Below are 15,910 nucleotides of genomic sequence, written 5' to 3' on the forward strand. Positions count from 1 at the left end.
CCTGATAATGGCCAGATAAGCTGCTTTTTCTCATTGATTGAGAAATATAGTGCCCAAGTCACTGGGGAGACATTCCCTGCCTGCCTTTAAGTTGTCATGGATTTTTAAAATATCCATTAGTTTGAATTCTCCTGAGGAGTATATGAGGCTATGGGCCAAGTGTTAGGAAATAGGATTTGAATAATTAGGTGTTTTTGATTGGCATGGATGTGATGAGCCAAAAGGCCACTTTCTGTGCCATAGATCTGTGTGGTGGTACCTCCAATAGGCCAGCTCTGCCCCCAGCTTTGAGTTGTTTAGCTTTTTTGTTTTCTCTCTACCCAACTCCTGGAGTGGGACTTAAACCTGGAACCCACCAGCAAGAGAGTTGAAGCTAAACAAAAACAGAACTGCAGAAGCTGTAAATCAGGAACAAAGATGTTTCTGGCAACATCTGTGGAGAGAAATAGTCAATGTTTCGGGTCTGGTGATCCTTCCTGAGAACTTTATTAAAAGGAATGTTGCTCTGCCCTGGATTGCTATCGTTCTTGATCTTTCCTGACTGACTAAAACCACCTTGAATATACCCCAGTTGCTTATATCACCCTTTACCCTGTGTAATTCCTCCTCCTACAACCAAAATGGCAGCAGATATGCAGAATCATCACCACCTGCTGGTTACCAAGTTGCATTACTGGCTTGGGATTATATCAGCTGTTCCTTCAGTTGGACAGGGTCAAAAGGCTGGAACTCTGTCCCTAACAGCTTTGTGTATCTACTTGTGCCAAATGGACTGCAGTGGGTTAAGAAGGTAGCTTACTGCCACATTCTCAAGCAGTTAGGTTATATTAGATTCCCTACAGTGTGGAAACAGTCCCTTTGGCCCAACAAGTCCACACCGCCCCTTGCAGCATCCCAGCCAGGCCCATCCCCTTATAACCCACACACCCCTGAACACTATGGGCAATTTAGCATGGCCAATCCACCTAGCCTGCATGTCTTTGGATTGTGGGAGGAAACCCCCGCAGACACAGGGAGAATGTGCAAACTCCACACAGTCGCCCGAGGCTGGAATCGAACCCGGGTCCCTGGCGCTGTGAGGCTGCGGTGCTAACCACTGAGCCACCGTGCCACCCTACTTATGGATGAGCAAAAGAAAAGTGGCCTGGCCAGTGCCCACATCCCATGAATGAATTTCTTCCCTTTTAAAAAAAGTTGAACATGTTACAATCGTCATCCAAATCTCCCTTGCTCCCAAATTTTTTTTTCTGGAGAAGGATCTAGGTCCTCAAGTCAGCTTTCCTGCTCCTCTGCTCGGCCTGTGCTCGGCCTTGTTATCCCAAATTACATTGGTTTCTACTTCATGTGTGCTGTTTTGTAATGTCCTTATTTCCCCAAAGTTTAAAATGTTTGTACTTCTGCAAGCTTCTTGTTTACACCATAAAACCGCAAGACTTTGGAAACTCATTCTAACTGGAATGAAGCTGAATATTGGTGTGACAGATGTCGAGTTGAAAACCGACGTGGTTATTTCTTCTCAATCTCTCCTTGCTGTATTGCCCTGGGGGAGACAACTGAAACAACCTTGTATTTCTCTTTTGCTTTCTACAGGAGTTTTTTGTTTTGAGCAACAAGTAACTCTGCGCACAATCCTGAGTCAGCTGAAAACTTGTCAACGTTGCTTTCATGTTTTGCAGATCTGCTTTTTTTCTAGAGAAGTTAAATGACTCCTTTAACTCTTGCAATAACTAATCCTTCAATATTCTGGGTTTTACACTCCACACCCCCAACCCCCCCCACTCAAAAATTTAAAACTCCTCATTCCTCAGTTTCCACAAAACTCCACACTGCTCTTTCCCAGAAACTGAGGCTCTACATGACTTCAGTGTTATCTGACCCTGTCTTAGTCCATCTGCTGAAGCCCTGACTTGTGACTTGAGTGTTAACTATTCTAACATCTCCCATGTACTGCCCTGTCAGAAACATGGAAAATATGAGCATGAGTAGGCTAGTCAGCTTCAAAACTACTGTATCACTTATGATCACTTCAACCAATCCAGTAGCCTCTTCTTCCCCCTGCCCCTATAATCTTGAATTCCTTAAGCCCAGGTACTACATCCGATTCCTCTGTGAAATTGTCCACTATTTTGTCCTTGCTAGCAGATTCCCCAGGCTCGCTGCTCTCTGGGTCTCTAATGACCTCGAGCTCACCCAATGTCCCGTGTCCTTTCCGAGTACTCATCACCCCTCAGTGTTAAGCTCAAATTTTTAAAAAAATGTTGTTTTAACAAAAACTCTCCTCCTTTTGTATTCCTCAACTTGTGGCCTCTTGACCATCCCCAGTTTAATTGCTTTGCTGAGGTGGTTGGCTTTTTCTGCAACCCCCACGTTTCTTTTCTTTCTCTTCCCCCTCCTCCCACCTCCCTTTGACACATTCCCTCGCTCCTTAAACCCTATCTCTTCAATCAACCTTTTGATCAATTGTTCAACACCTCCCAAATGTGACCTGCAGTCACATTGTTTGATGCTTCACTGAGGTGCCTTGTGACCACACTTGAAGGCATGAGAACTGTTGATAGTCTTCTGGTGTGAATCATCACTTTTTTGACTCAACAGCGATGTGACCCATTAAATCCCTGACTGTTGTCTGACTTTTTAAGGGCGGAACATGTGGTTGATTAAGCAGAAGGTGCTGCAATCCCAGGAGCAGAGGGTACAGAAATACTTGAAGTACAAAACCCTTGTGTTTGGTGGGATGGCAGGGCCCAAGGAGGGACTGTTCCCACAACCACTGGACCACTTCAACAGGAGGAACAACAGCACTTTCAAGCAGGTGACTATAACCTCGGTGTGGCAGACCTGACATTTTTACCCTCAACAGCTCCCCACCTTCCCCCCCCCCCCCCCAAAAAAAATGCTTACTTATCAAGGATCCACCTTGACAATATTTATGTCGTCTTCCACCCATGTACTGTCCATTCTGGTGACTTATAAATTTAATTTTGCACCTTCTCCAGAGCCTCACTTAACTGCTCATTTTAAAATGTCCTTTTTAATAAATGTCTGTTCCACAGAGATACTGGGTCAACACTGAGCTGTGGGAGCCACGTCATGGTCCAGTGTTCTTCTTTATTGGTGGCGAGCAAACGCTGACATCGTACAGCGTATTGGCAGGTATTGTATTGTGTCAGGAGTAGACTGGATGTATGAAGATGCAACAAATTACAGTACTTTTCAGGTTTTGTCTGCTTGGTGCCCCATTTATGTTTGAGCACAGTTGCAGATGCATGCACCCTCTGGGATGTGATTTGCCTTCAAGGCACATCTATCTAACCATAGACATTGTGGCACAAGAGAAGCTATTCAGTCCATTGAATTCATGTTAGAATGAGATGAGATGTCAGTGATTTTCACCTTTGGCTATACTTAGTCATTCTGAGGGAGGTACGTGCCTAGAACAAATGAACAAACAATTTGGGAACAGGAATAGGCTATTCAGCCCCTCAAACTTCTCCACTATTGCTGAAATAAGTGTAACATCAATTCCTTCATGCTGTTGTTTGCTGACCAAGAATCTGTCTACCTCCACCTTTAAAAACATTCAAGGACCTTACTTCTCCTGTTTCTCAGGACCGAATTCAAAGACTGTTAACCCTCAGGAAAAGAAATTGCCTCATTTGTTTGGCAATTTCCCCAATATTTAGTTCTAGATTCTCCTATAAGAGGGGGGGGAAAAAAAGCTTCTTTACATCTGTTAAGATCCCACAGGATCTTAAATGTTTATTCAAGTTAGCTCTTGGTCTCAATTCTAGTAGGTACAAAATTAGCATATCCTTCCTTTGCTCATCAGACAACCAGCATTTCAAGTATTAGTCCAGCATACTTTCTCTCTGGACTTCCTTCAAAACATTTACACTTACTGATTTCTTTAAGGCAAATACATTTCATGATACTTCTGATGCAATCCCACTAGTGTCTTGTAGAACTAAAGCAGAGTCTCACTAATGTATTCAGTTCCCTTTACAATAAGTTATATTTTACTGGTTTTCCTAATTACCTGCTCTATCTGCACACTACCAGTTTGCCATTTGGGCATGAGCCCCTGCATCAGTGCCAGGGACCTGCATTCGATTCTAACCTTGGGCAACCATGTAAACTCCGTGCAGACATTCTCTCTTTGTGTGGGTTTCCCCCGACAGTCCAAAGACATGCGGGTTATGTGGATTGGCCTTGCTAAATCGTCCATGATGTTCTGGGATGTGCAGACTAAGTGGAGTAGCCATGGGGAATGGAGTTACAGGGATTGGGAGTGGGTCTGGGTGGGATGCTGTTCAGAGGGTTGGTGTGGACTCAATGGACTGAATGGCCTGCTTCCACACTAGCTATTCTGAGTTACATCTCTTTGCATGTCAGAACTCTGCAATCTCTCAGCTTTTGGATGAATTGCTGTTTTTTGTTTGAAATGGTCCGTTTTGGCACAAAAACCACTTTCCCATTTTGTACTCCATTTATCACATCTTTAACCTATCTATATGTTGTGTCCTCTTCATAACTTCCAACATAAAGGTAAGTAGGAAAATCAGCAAATTTGACATCCATGTCTTCCATTCTTCTGTCTAAATCATTTATGTGAATTGTAAACAGTTGTGATCCCAGCCTGATCTGTGCAGTACACCACTCTTTCTATCTTGCTGATTTGAAAAAGAGCCATTTGTGCTTACTCATTGCTTCCTCTTAGTGAGCCAACCTGCTACACCCTACACCTTGAGTTTTGACTTCTCAAATTTTGATGTTGCACTTTGTCAAAAATACTCTACCTGCCCAAAGATATAGTTGTTTCTCCCTAACCACCATCTCCAACAATTCCAATAGAGGAGTTAAACATGATTTGCCTTTTACATATTCAATTCTGCCTGCTTACCTTGAACTTATCCAAATTTCCTGCTATAATTTCTTTTCTGATAATCTACCAGAGGGGAAAATATTGGAATTTAAATCTGCTAGCTTGTAGCTTCTGCTTTCTATCTTCCCCACCCCTCCCTTTTTTAAAAGAAGGACGAAGGAATTACATTTTTGCCAACTTCCAAACTAATGAACACTCCCCTGACTCGAGGGAATTTGAAATTCTGCCTCAGGTACTTGTGTGGAAGAGAGTCATCCTTGTCTGTGAGGGATCACCAGTGGTGTGAAATGTAATATGACAGGGTGGGCTCAATGGGTTGACTGGCCTAATCCTGCTCTTATTTTGTAACCGTGATACTACTGTCCCACAACAACAGCACTTGCTCAATCCTGCTCCAAATGTTCAAATCTCTGGAGTGGTACTTGTGAATGGACAATTGTCTATCTCTATGCTCTCAGCCTGAGAGAATCGGTGATATAAGTTACTACATGTGCCCTGCAGGTTACTGTTATGGCCTTGATGGTGGATCTGTTTTCAACATTCTGATCTTAGGTCAGGCAGTTAATGAAAGAGGACATTTACATTACACCTTCACTTCTTTTACTAAACTGTGCTTCATTTTGTGGCTGGTAATTATTGGGAGAATGGGCTTGTCAGAGGGTGGTGTAACTTTCAAGGTGATGGACTCAGTTGAGGGTGGGGGAGGATTTTGTTGTTCCTAGAGGATGTCATCTTGCACTAATTTGCCTCCTGCTGTGCTTCTTTCTGCAGGTGAACATGTGGACCTAGCACAGAAGTACAAGGCTCTGTTGGTCTCCCTGGAGCACCGGTATTATGGGACAAGCATTAATCCTGATGGACTGACCAATCAGAACATCCAGTTTCTGTCCAGCCAGCAAGCGTAAGCTGGGTTCTTGACTGAGCAATGATTTAGAGTCCTGACTGTTGCGCCTCACTATCTTCTCACCTCACCTTTTTTAGTATTGCTCTTCTCTGCTTCCCTTCTAGTCCAAGCTCTAAATTTTCCATCTGACTGATACTCCCTCACTGCTGAAATTGAGACTTAGATGTTCTCTTGTCCCCCACGTTTTCCCCAATTGCACCCTCCCAGAACTTGAAAGGGCTTTATACTCCTGTGGGGATTGATTATTGCTGGTAAAGTGTGTATTTATTTCCCAGATAACAAGGTGTGGAGCTGGATGAACACAGTAAGCCAAGCAGCATCAGAAGAACAGGAAGGCTGACATTTTGAGCCTAGACCCTTCTAATTGGCTCATCTTCATCATCCCAGGCACAACGTCTTGAGCTGTGATAGTCCATGTAGTGTGACACGTGGACCGTAACACAGGGGAGCATGCAGGTGGTGTTCCTTTTTTAGATAGTGGAGGATACAGGATGGCAAAGTTCTATGGAATAGGTCTTCGTGAGTGGCTGTAGTAAGTTTGCACAAGCTGTAGTCAGGGCGTGTCTGTATTAGAGCAATCGGATCTGTGAAAACAGTGGGTGGAGTGCCCATCATTCAGGCTGCTTTGCCCTGGCCGATGTTGAGGTTCTTGCTGGAGCTGCACCCATCCAGGCAAGTGAGTATTCCATCACACTCCTGACTTGTCTTGCAGATGGTGGACTGGCTTTGGACAGTCAAGTGAGTTGCTTGCTGTAGGATTCCTAGCCTCTGACCTGCTCTTATAGTCACAGTCATCTCACTTTTACAGGCCCCATTTGGCAATGACAGTATTGGGAAAGCATTTGAATGTCCATTGACACTATTGTCAACCAGTGACGTGCAGGGAAACCATGTCTAGAAGACACAGTCGCAGAACTAGGCTATTTGGGCCATCTAGTTCTGCAATTTGATCATGACTACTTTAAATCCATTTCCCTGCTTTCTCCCCAGTATCTCTTTGATCCCCTTTACTCATTAAGAACCAATCTAACTCTGTCCCAAATACACTAAATTACTCTGGCCCTCACCAATTCACCACTCTTGCTGTGCCTGTGGGACCTAGTCTCTCCTACTAGTGGAAACATCTCCACACTATCCAGGCATCTTGGTATTCTGTCAATTTCAGAGATTCCTCCTTGTCTTTCTAAAATTCAAGTCTCAACCCAGAATCTTCAACTGCTTGTCATGACAAGCCCTCCATCCCGAGGATCATTCTTGCGAACTTCCTCTGGACCCTCTCCAAGGCCAGCACATCCGCCCTTGTATGCGGGGCCCACCACTGCTGTGTTCCAAATGCAGTCTGACCAGACTCTGATAAAGTCTCAGCAATATGTCATTGCTTTGTACTCTAGCAGTCTTGAAATTAATGCTAACATTGCATTTACCTTCCAAACTGCCAACTCCAGCTGCATCTTAACCATAAGAGAATCATGAACTAGGATTCCCAAGTCCCTTTTATGCTTCAGGTATGCAAAGAAAATAGCCTGCATCTCTTCTTCCTACCAAAATACACACCCTCACACTTTCCCACATTTGTATTCTATCTGCCTGTCCTGGTCTGTCCAACTTCTTCTGCAGCCTCCCTGCTTCCTCAATATAGCCTGTCCCTCCATCTATCATTGTCATCTGCAAACTTAACAACAATGCCCTGAGTTCCTTTCTTTGTCCAGATTGTTTCGATGCATAAGATGAATAGTTGTTCCCAACACAGTCACTTGCAGAACTGTTAACCATTGCTAGCCTGAAAAAGTCCCATTATCCCTACTGCCTGCCTTCTGCCAGTCAGCCAATTCTCTATCTGTGCCAGTGCTCTGAACATCATGGGTTCCTACCTTATTTAGTAGTTTTCCCCCCAACCATGTGGCACTGTTTTAAAGGCCCTCTGGAAATTCTAATGGATCTTGTCCACTGGCTCTTCTCTGCAGAGGAATTGAGCAAATTAGCAAAGAATTAACAGATTTGTCAATGACCACCCCTTGACAAAGCTATGCTTCATGTACTCTGCAATCTAATGCTTGATAATGGACTCTCAAGTCAGGCTAACTGCCTTATGTCTCAGGGCTGTTACGTTGGCTGTTCTCTAGGATCTGGTTTGACTCAATGATTTCTCAAAGATCACCACCAATGACTCCACAATCTCCTCTGCTGTCTCCCCCAATAACTTCAGAGGTGTAGTCTGTCTTACCCAGATGGTTTATCCATCTTCACATCTCCATACAGATGACCACTTCACTCAGCTCTGCCCTTTTTGACTCTCTTGAACTTCTGGTGTGCTATTGGTGTTTTCCACCATGAAAACTGATGCAAATTCCTCTGCCACTTTTGTTTCCCATGACTACTACTTCAGTGGTTCATTTAGCTTCTCTCTTAGCTTTTGATCTAAATTTTTGTTTAAAAAAAACTCGCTAGCAATCTTCCAGCTTCCTTACCCTCACTTTTTTTTCCTCTCTACTATTCCTACATTGCTTTTTATTTTTATTATTGTCCTCTGGCTTTTAAACGTGTCCCAATGCTCTGGCTTCCTATTAATCTTCACGTTGTATGCTATTTCTTTTGACTTTTATGCTGTCACTGACTTCCCTTGTCAACTGTGGTTGCCCTGTCCTACCCATAGTATTTCTTCTTCTTCCTTAAGATGAATTTCTGCTGTGTCTCTTGAATTACCCCTGAAAGCTCCCATCATTGCTGTTGTACCATCTTCCCTGCTAGGCTCTGCTTCCAAACAACTCTGGCTAGTCCCTCCCTCTACTCCTTTTTATTACCTTTACTCAACTATAATATCATTTCATCTGATTTCAAGCTTCTCTCTCCAACCGCAGGGTGAATTCTATCATATTATGGTTACTATCCCCTAGGAGTTTCTTTACATTAAGCTCCCTAATCAAGCCATCCTCATTTACATATCAACAAATCCAGAATTACTGTTCCTTTGTTAACCACAAACTACTCCAAAAAAACCATTTTGTAGGCACTCCTCAGATCCCTTTTCTTGGGATCTGTTCTCAACCTGATTTCCGCACCCCCCCCCCCCCCCCCGTCCAGTTCACTTGCATATTGAAGTACCCTATGATTGTTGTAACAGTGCCTTTCTTACATGCTTTTTCTATTTTCTGCCCAACATCCTGATTGCTGCTAATAAGCCTGTAACTTCGCCTCTTGCTCCCCAGAGGAGCTCGAACAGTTCATCCACTTCACCAACACCTTCCACCCCAACCTTCAGTTCACCTGGGCCATCTCCAGCACATCCCTCACCTTCCTGGACCCCTCAGTCTCCATCTCAGGCAACCAGCTTGTAACTGATGTCCATTTCAAGCCCACCGACTCCCACAGCTACCTAGAATACACCTCCTCCCACCCACCCTCCTGCAAAAATTCCATCCCCTATTCCCAATTCCTCCGCCTCCGCCGCATCTGCTCCCACGATAAGACATTCCACTCCCGCACATCCCAGATGTCCAAGTTCTTTAAGGACCGCAACTTCCCCCCCCACGGTGATTGAGAACGCCCTTGACCGCGTCTCCCGCATTTCCCGCGACACATCCCTCACACCCCGCCCCCGCCACAACCGCCCCAAGAGGATCCCCCTCGTTCTCACACACCACCCTACCAACCTCCGGATACAACGCATTATCCTCCGACACTTCCGCCACTTACAATCCGACCCCACCACCCAAGACATTTTTCCATCCCCACCCCTGTCTGCTTTCCGGAGAGACCACTCTCTCTCCGTGACTCCCTTGTTCGCTCCACACTGCCCTCCAACCCCACCACACCCGGCACCTTCCCCTGCAACCGCAGGAAATGCTACACTTGTCCCCACACCTCCTCCCTCACCCCCATCCCAGGCCCCAAGATGACATTCCACATTAAGCAGAGGTTCACCTGCACATCTGCCAATGTGGTATACTGCATCCACTGTACCCGGTGCGGCTTTCTCTACATTGGGGAAACCAAGCGGAGGCTTGGGGACCGCTTTGCAGAACACCTCCGCTCAGTTCGCAACAAACAACTGCACCTCCCAGTCGCAAACCATTTCCACTCCCCCTCCCATTCTCTTGATGACATGTCCATCATGGGCCTCCTGCAGTGCCACAATGATGCCACCCGAAGGTTGCAGGAACAGCAACTCATATTCCGCCTGGGAACCCTGCAGCCATATGGTATCAATGTGGACTTCACCAGTTTCAAAATCTCCCCTTCCCCCACTGCATCCCTAAACCAGCCCAGTTCATCCCCTCCCCCCCACTGCACCACACAACCAGCCCAGCCCTTCCCCCCCACCCACTGCATCCCAAAACCAGTCCAACCTGTCTCTGCCTCCCTAACCGGTTCTTCCTCTCACCCATCCCTTCCTCCCACCCCAAGCCGCACCCCCAGCTACCTACTAACCTCATCCCACCTCCTTGACCTGTCTGTCTTCCCTGGACTGACCTATCCCCTCCCTACCTCCCCACCTACACCCTCTCCACCTATCTTCTTTACTCTCCATCTTCGGTCCGCCTCCCCCTCTCTCCCTATTTATTCCAGTTCCCTCCCCCCATCCCCCTCTCTGATGAAGGGTCTAGGCCCGAAACGTCAGCTTTTGTGCTCCTGAGATGCTGCTTGGCCTGCTGTGTTCATCCAGCCTCACATTTTATTATCTTGGAATCTCCAGCATCTGCAGTTCCCATTATCTCTGTAACTTCCATTTGGGTTTACCTTTTTCTTTTCTTGTGGTTCCTTCATTGTACCTGCACAAATTATATGCCTACTGACTTTTAACGCTGTTGCTATCTCACTTAATTTTAATTTCTCACTCAAGACAGCCCATCCTTTTTGATATGATATGCATCCTTGGATATTTAGTTCCTATTCCTGATTCTATTACAGCTACCTGCTGTGATGCTCAATATTACACTGGCCAGTTCCAATTTGCACTACAAGCTCATTTATCTCTTGTACACTGCATGTATTTAAGTACCACACCCTTAGTCCCACATTGACTGTCCCCCTCATAGTTTTTCCTCGTATCTGCTGTGCCTGAAATTGGATTCCTGACCCTTTCCATATTCTGTTGACATACTTGCCTCGGCAACTTTAATAACCTCTCCTGGGCGCACTATCCCCCTCCCAGATTAAAGTCTTCATGACCTCTGTACCTCAGTTTGTGCCATCTGTTCATCTACTGCATTCTGACTGCTTCTGTGCATCAAGGTATAAAGCCTTTAGGTTTTATTGTATTAATGAGTTTCTCTATATTTGTATGGTTCCTTGGTATGAAATGACATTTGCCACCTTATTTCTTTTTTATCTTATTTTCTAGTAACAATCAAGCCCATCACTAACTACCCTCTTTACCTTTTTGACTTTATAAGTTCCCATGTGACTGAACCTATACCACCGCGCACCCCCCCCCCCCCCCAGCAGTCAACATGCGCTCTGTCACTGAATTAAAGCAAATTGAACTTGTGATTGACCCAACCACAACCTTTTTGCTGTAAAAGCAGGCTTCATTTTTCCCTCACCCCCCTCTCTCGTGTCCTCAACATGGTGCCAGCCAATTACTCGGATTTATTTCTTGTTACGGACCTCCAACTCTGACCCCACCTGCAATGGTAGCCATGCCTTTAGCTGGCCGCTGGGCTCCTTGAGGTTTTTTCAAACTGTCTCTGTCCTCTTTTGAAGATACTTCTTAAGAAATGATTGTTTCAATCTCAATAGTTTGTCAGACATCATGGAAACAACCCCTTTTAGATTTGCCTTAAACCCTTCCTATTCAGTGTAGAATTGTATTTGATTTTATTCTTGTACATTCAGCATGTTCACCATGCTAAGTAGGTAGAGCCGGCTGCTTCCAATGCTAGTGATACTTTCTGGTTTGACCTTCGGCCCCTTAGTTATCCCAGTGGCCCCTAACTCCATGTGCTTTTCCGGATAGGCTCGCTGACCTAGCTACGTTCCATGAGTTCGTTGGCCAACAGTACAACCTGACCAGAAACAATCGCTGGATTTGCTTTGGGGGGTCTTACCCAGGCTCCCTGTCAGCCTGGTTCCGACTGAAGGTAAGAAACGATCAGTTTGTAGCCACAAACCAGTAATGAACTTGCCTTACTTGAGGCAGTGCTTCGACAGTCACCATTCCAGTAACAGTCTATAATCCCCTTCCAGCCCCTTAATTGAATCTGCGACCCTTCCTCCTTTTGAAGGAAATGCATTCCGCTTGCTGCATGAATAAGATTTTCTTCCTTCTCTTGTTTTGCCAGTCAACTTAAATTACTACTCTCATTCTCGATCCTTTCACGAGTGAAACGTTTTCTCTCTATTCACTCTATCCAGACCTTGTAATTTTGAACAACTTTGTCAAACCTCCCCTCAGCTTCTTGGGAGGAAAGACAGTCTCAACTTCTCCAATCTAGCTTCATAACTGAAACTGCTAATCTTTGGAATCATTCTTGTGAATGCCTTCAAAGAGCCCAGAACTAGGGGTAATATTCCAGTTTGAAATTGAATCATCAGTGTTTTATGACTTGCTCTTGTACTCTGACCTCCTTTTTAATAAAGGACAGGATCAAGATGCTGTGTTTAACTACTTTGCCATAGTGTCCTGCCACTCTTGACAACTAACTTTTCTGACACTTCGTTTAAAAATCCAGAAACCTCTGCTCCTGCACCCATTTTATCCCTGAAGGACTTGTTAAACATTGTCCCAAAGCAGCTCATTAGTCAACATATTGCTCTGGATTGTAATAACATGAGGAAATGGAGATTCCCAGTTTACACATTGTGATGATACTGTGGCTTTAAGAGGTGGTTTTGTCCCGGTGTGGTTTTTTCTTTTAGAAAGGCAGAGGTATAGATCAGTTTACCAGAATCACTAGAGTAAATAGTTTGAGGCCTTGGGGTTTTTGAATTGAAACAATAGTAGCAGACAGATTTTTAGGTGTGGTCAAACTCCCACAGAACTAGGATTTTTCATTTAAGCTTCCAGCATCTGCTGTTGGGGTCTTGAAGTGGAAGCTATTCTCCTTTTTTCCCCCACCCCCTGGTTACAGCCACAAGCGGGGTTCTCCTCCTGCTAGGGGAGTTGCACATGCGACAATCTGTTTTCTGAATTTGCCTTTTGCCAGGGGTGTATTTATGGGATGTTATTATATTGGAACACCTAATTAATAATAGGTACTGTATCCACTATTGTGTTAGCTTTCCAATAGTGTTAAATTATTCCAATTTCCTTTTTATTTTGACTATAGTGAACAAAGTGTGTTTTGCTTTATCTGGCAGTTTAACCAATTCAATTGCATCTGGAATGCAACACCTTTAGACTTTTAAAAAATTTTTTAAAATAAGAAAATGTTAAGGTCTAGACCTATTCGCTGGTTGGCACCGAGGCAGCAACACTAGGCACCCGGGCTTGATTCTACCCATGTTTGTATGTTCTCCCAGTGTCTGTGAGTTTCCTACAGGTGCTCCAGTCGCCGCCCCCCCCCCCCCCCCACCCAGTCCAGAGATGTGTAGGTTGGGTGGAATGGCTGTGCTGAATTGCCCATAGCATAGGTTAGGTGGCTTAGCCATGGGACATGCGGGGATAGGGAAGGTTTGGGTGCGACCCCTCTTCATAGGGTCAGTGTGGATTCATTGGACAAAGTGACATGCTTCAACACTGTCCCTACACAGTAAGGATTCTATAAACATGTAGCGAGGCCCCATGAATAGCAAGGTAAATGTCTACTGACCAGGATGGCCATTTTTTTTGTTTGTCAAGGGATTATAGGACTCATGAATGAAGGCAGAATAGTTGGGGACGAGCACTAAAGAAAATCGGTGAGGGCATGCATTTTTTCCGTGTGACTAAATGAGCCTTGTGATAGACTTGCACCAAGGGAGCGCAGACTGGAATCTGGGCTGAGTCCTGATATCTACTTGATTACATGCATTACCTCTGCCTGTTTGTGCATTCTCAGATTGTGACCTTTTCTTCCCCAGTAGTTCCCTCACTTGGTTTTCGCCGCTGTTGCTTCATCTGCTCCTGTCCGAGCCCAGCTTGATTTCACCGGATACAACAAGGTACGATTTGCTCTCCATACATCTGCTTTCTCTTGGCCTGCTCCCACAGGTCCTGCATAAAGCGTAGGCATCTTCCTAACACCTTGCAGTTCATTACTATGGCAATGTGGGATGTTCTGAAGAAAATAGTTTATCTTCAAAACCCCCTTGATTCTGTAATCCACTTGAATAAATTTAATATCGTTAATGAAGTTAATAGCCTTCTTTCCAGACTTCCATCAAGAAATCCCTTTCTTTTACAAAGATGCTTTTAACTTTGTTCTGAAAACTGAATGATCTAAATCGCTTGTTGGAATAGTTGTGGACCATATGCTCCAACCAAGAAATGGGCTGCTAATTGTTTGTCTTCTCACTTCTAACTCTGGTATAATTTATAAAACACGTTAATCATTGAAGTAGATTTACCTTGTCTGTTTGCCAGGTGCTAAGTGTTTTCATTTATCTACCTTTTTAAAAATTCAACTCCACGAATCGTGAAAGTAGGGATTTCTATTACATTTTCCCATAAAACAGCCCACCAGTTAGATACAGCTCCTCTTACGCTCCCATGGCAGGCAAGAGATGCAGGAAAGGTTGAGAGGTGGACATCCTTGTACAGGGTCATTGCCCTTTCAGGGTGGTGGTTTGGGGTCATTCCTGCAGGCAAGGGTAAGGATATCTCTTTCTTTCTCCTTTTTTTCTTTTTTAAAATTTTTGGTATTGATATGCTCTCTATTCTACAGGTCGTATCACGGAGCCTGTCAAACCCAGTGGTGGGGGGATCCATGAAGGTACAAATTAATTCAGAAATGGTGCCTCTCTGTCTGTCTTGTGCTGTCTCTCTCTCATTTGGTCTGGAATGTCTGCTTCAATACAATCAGGTCTGTAAGATAGTAACATGACATGTAACCTCTTTGTGGTATAAAAGTTCCCACCTGTAACCCTCTGTCGCTCGCCTTCTGTAATGGAGTCAGTATACTGTCATCAGTCAGATGCTTGTACATGCGCACCAGTACGCAGTGTTTATAAGTCTGTGCAGCCATTGTAAGTAGCTCATGTTAATAAACTTCAAAGTATCTGTCTCAGCTAGAACACACTGGTTTGTAGGATGTGTTGTGTGGATTTCCATATATGGAAAAACTTGTCACACTCCACCCTCCACTCTGACCTGTGATGATGTGGCTTTGAGGTTATTTTGCCCTGGTTTCTTCTGTGAGAGAGAGAGATTGACTGAGGGATATTGAGCTGGCTAGTGAAGACCACTAGGTGAAACCGCTTGGGAGGCCTTGGGTTACTTTACAAGCAGCCTGAATGGGTGTGGCCAGATCTCTTGGATCTGGGTTTCAGATTTTCAGTAGCACCAGAAGCTGTAGAGGTCTGAGTTAGAAGATTCAGTGAATATCTAGCTGCTACACTCCCTGAATTTTAGATTGATGTTTCTTTCCTCCTAGACTGGAGAATTTGTGAAAATCTGTTTCCAAACTTGCCTTTTTTTGTCAATTGGGATGTAACTATATTGGGACAGTTAACTAGTAACAGTTAATGTATCTATTCTGGTAAGTTCATCAATAGATGTCCAAATTCCTCTGTATTTTACTGCACTTGCTAAGCAAAATGCATTAACATCTGGAACAGTGCTTCATATTTGTCTTTAAAATAAAACGTTAGGCTAATTTAAAATATTTCAGTGGGGGTGTCTGGTCTAGGCTGTAACAACACTTTTCACCTGATGAGGTCCATCATGTGAGTGCAAGCTGAGTTAGCCTGTCTCCAAATGAATCCCATCAGGAGTGGGGCATGCCAAGCCCGGTCAGAGTGGGCCTAATAATGATGAGATGGAGCAATGGGAGGAGAGATCACTTCCTCCAGACCCTGAAGGTTTAAGCTTCCTCTGTTTGGGAGGCAAACCTGTGTTCTGTCCTTTAACAGTCTGTTTAACTGGATCCAGAACGAAACCTGGCTGCAGCATTTCTGATCTTCCTGCAGCTTTCGTTTTGCCCAGAGGGGATTAACTGAAACTTTAGACCTTCCCCGTTGTATAAAAGAGCTGACAGGAAATGCTT

General features: G+C 44.5%; 1 protein-coding gene across 1 annotated transcript in view; it reads left to right on the forward strand.

Moving 5' to 3' along the window:
* Nucleotides 1-15,910, forward strand: part of LOC125447629 (thymus-specific serine protease) — a 34,926-nt gene that overhangs the window by 8,263 nt on the left and 10,753 nt on the right. The window contains exons 2-7 of the mRNA XM_048522202.2: nt 2,640-2,812; nt 3,054-3,153; nt 5,654-5,783; nt 11,743-11,866; nt 13,791-13,868; nt 14,591-14,638. Of these exons, the coding sequence (XP_048378159.1) occupies nt 2,640-2,812; nt 3,054-3,153; nt 5,654-5,783; nt 11,743-11,866; nt 13,791-13,868; nt 14,591-14,638 (653 nt within the window). The remainder of the gene's footprint in view (nt 1-2,639; nt 2,813-3,053; nt 3,154-5,653; nt 5,784-11,742; nt 11,867-13,790; nt 13,869-14,590; nt 14,639-15,910) is intronic.

The sequence above is a fragment of the Stegostoma tigrinum genome, chromosome 39 (genome assembly GCF_030684315.1).
Source record: "Stegostoma tigrinum isolate sSteTig4 chromosome 39, sSteTig4.hap1, whole genome shotgun sequence".
Classification (NCBI taxonomy): Eukaryota; Metazoa; Chordata; class Chondrichthyes; order Orectolobiformes; family Stegostomatidae; genus Stegostoma; species Stegostoma tigrinum.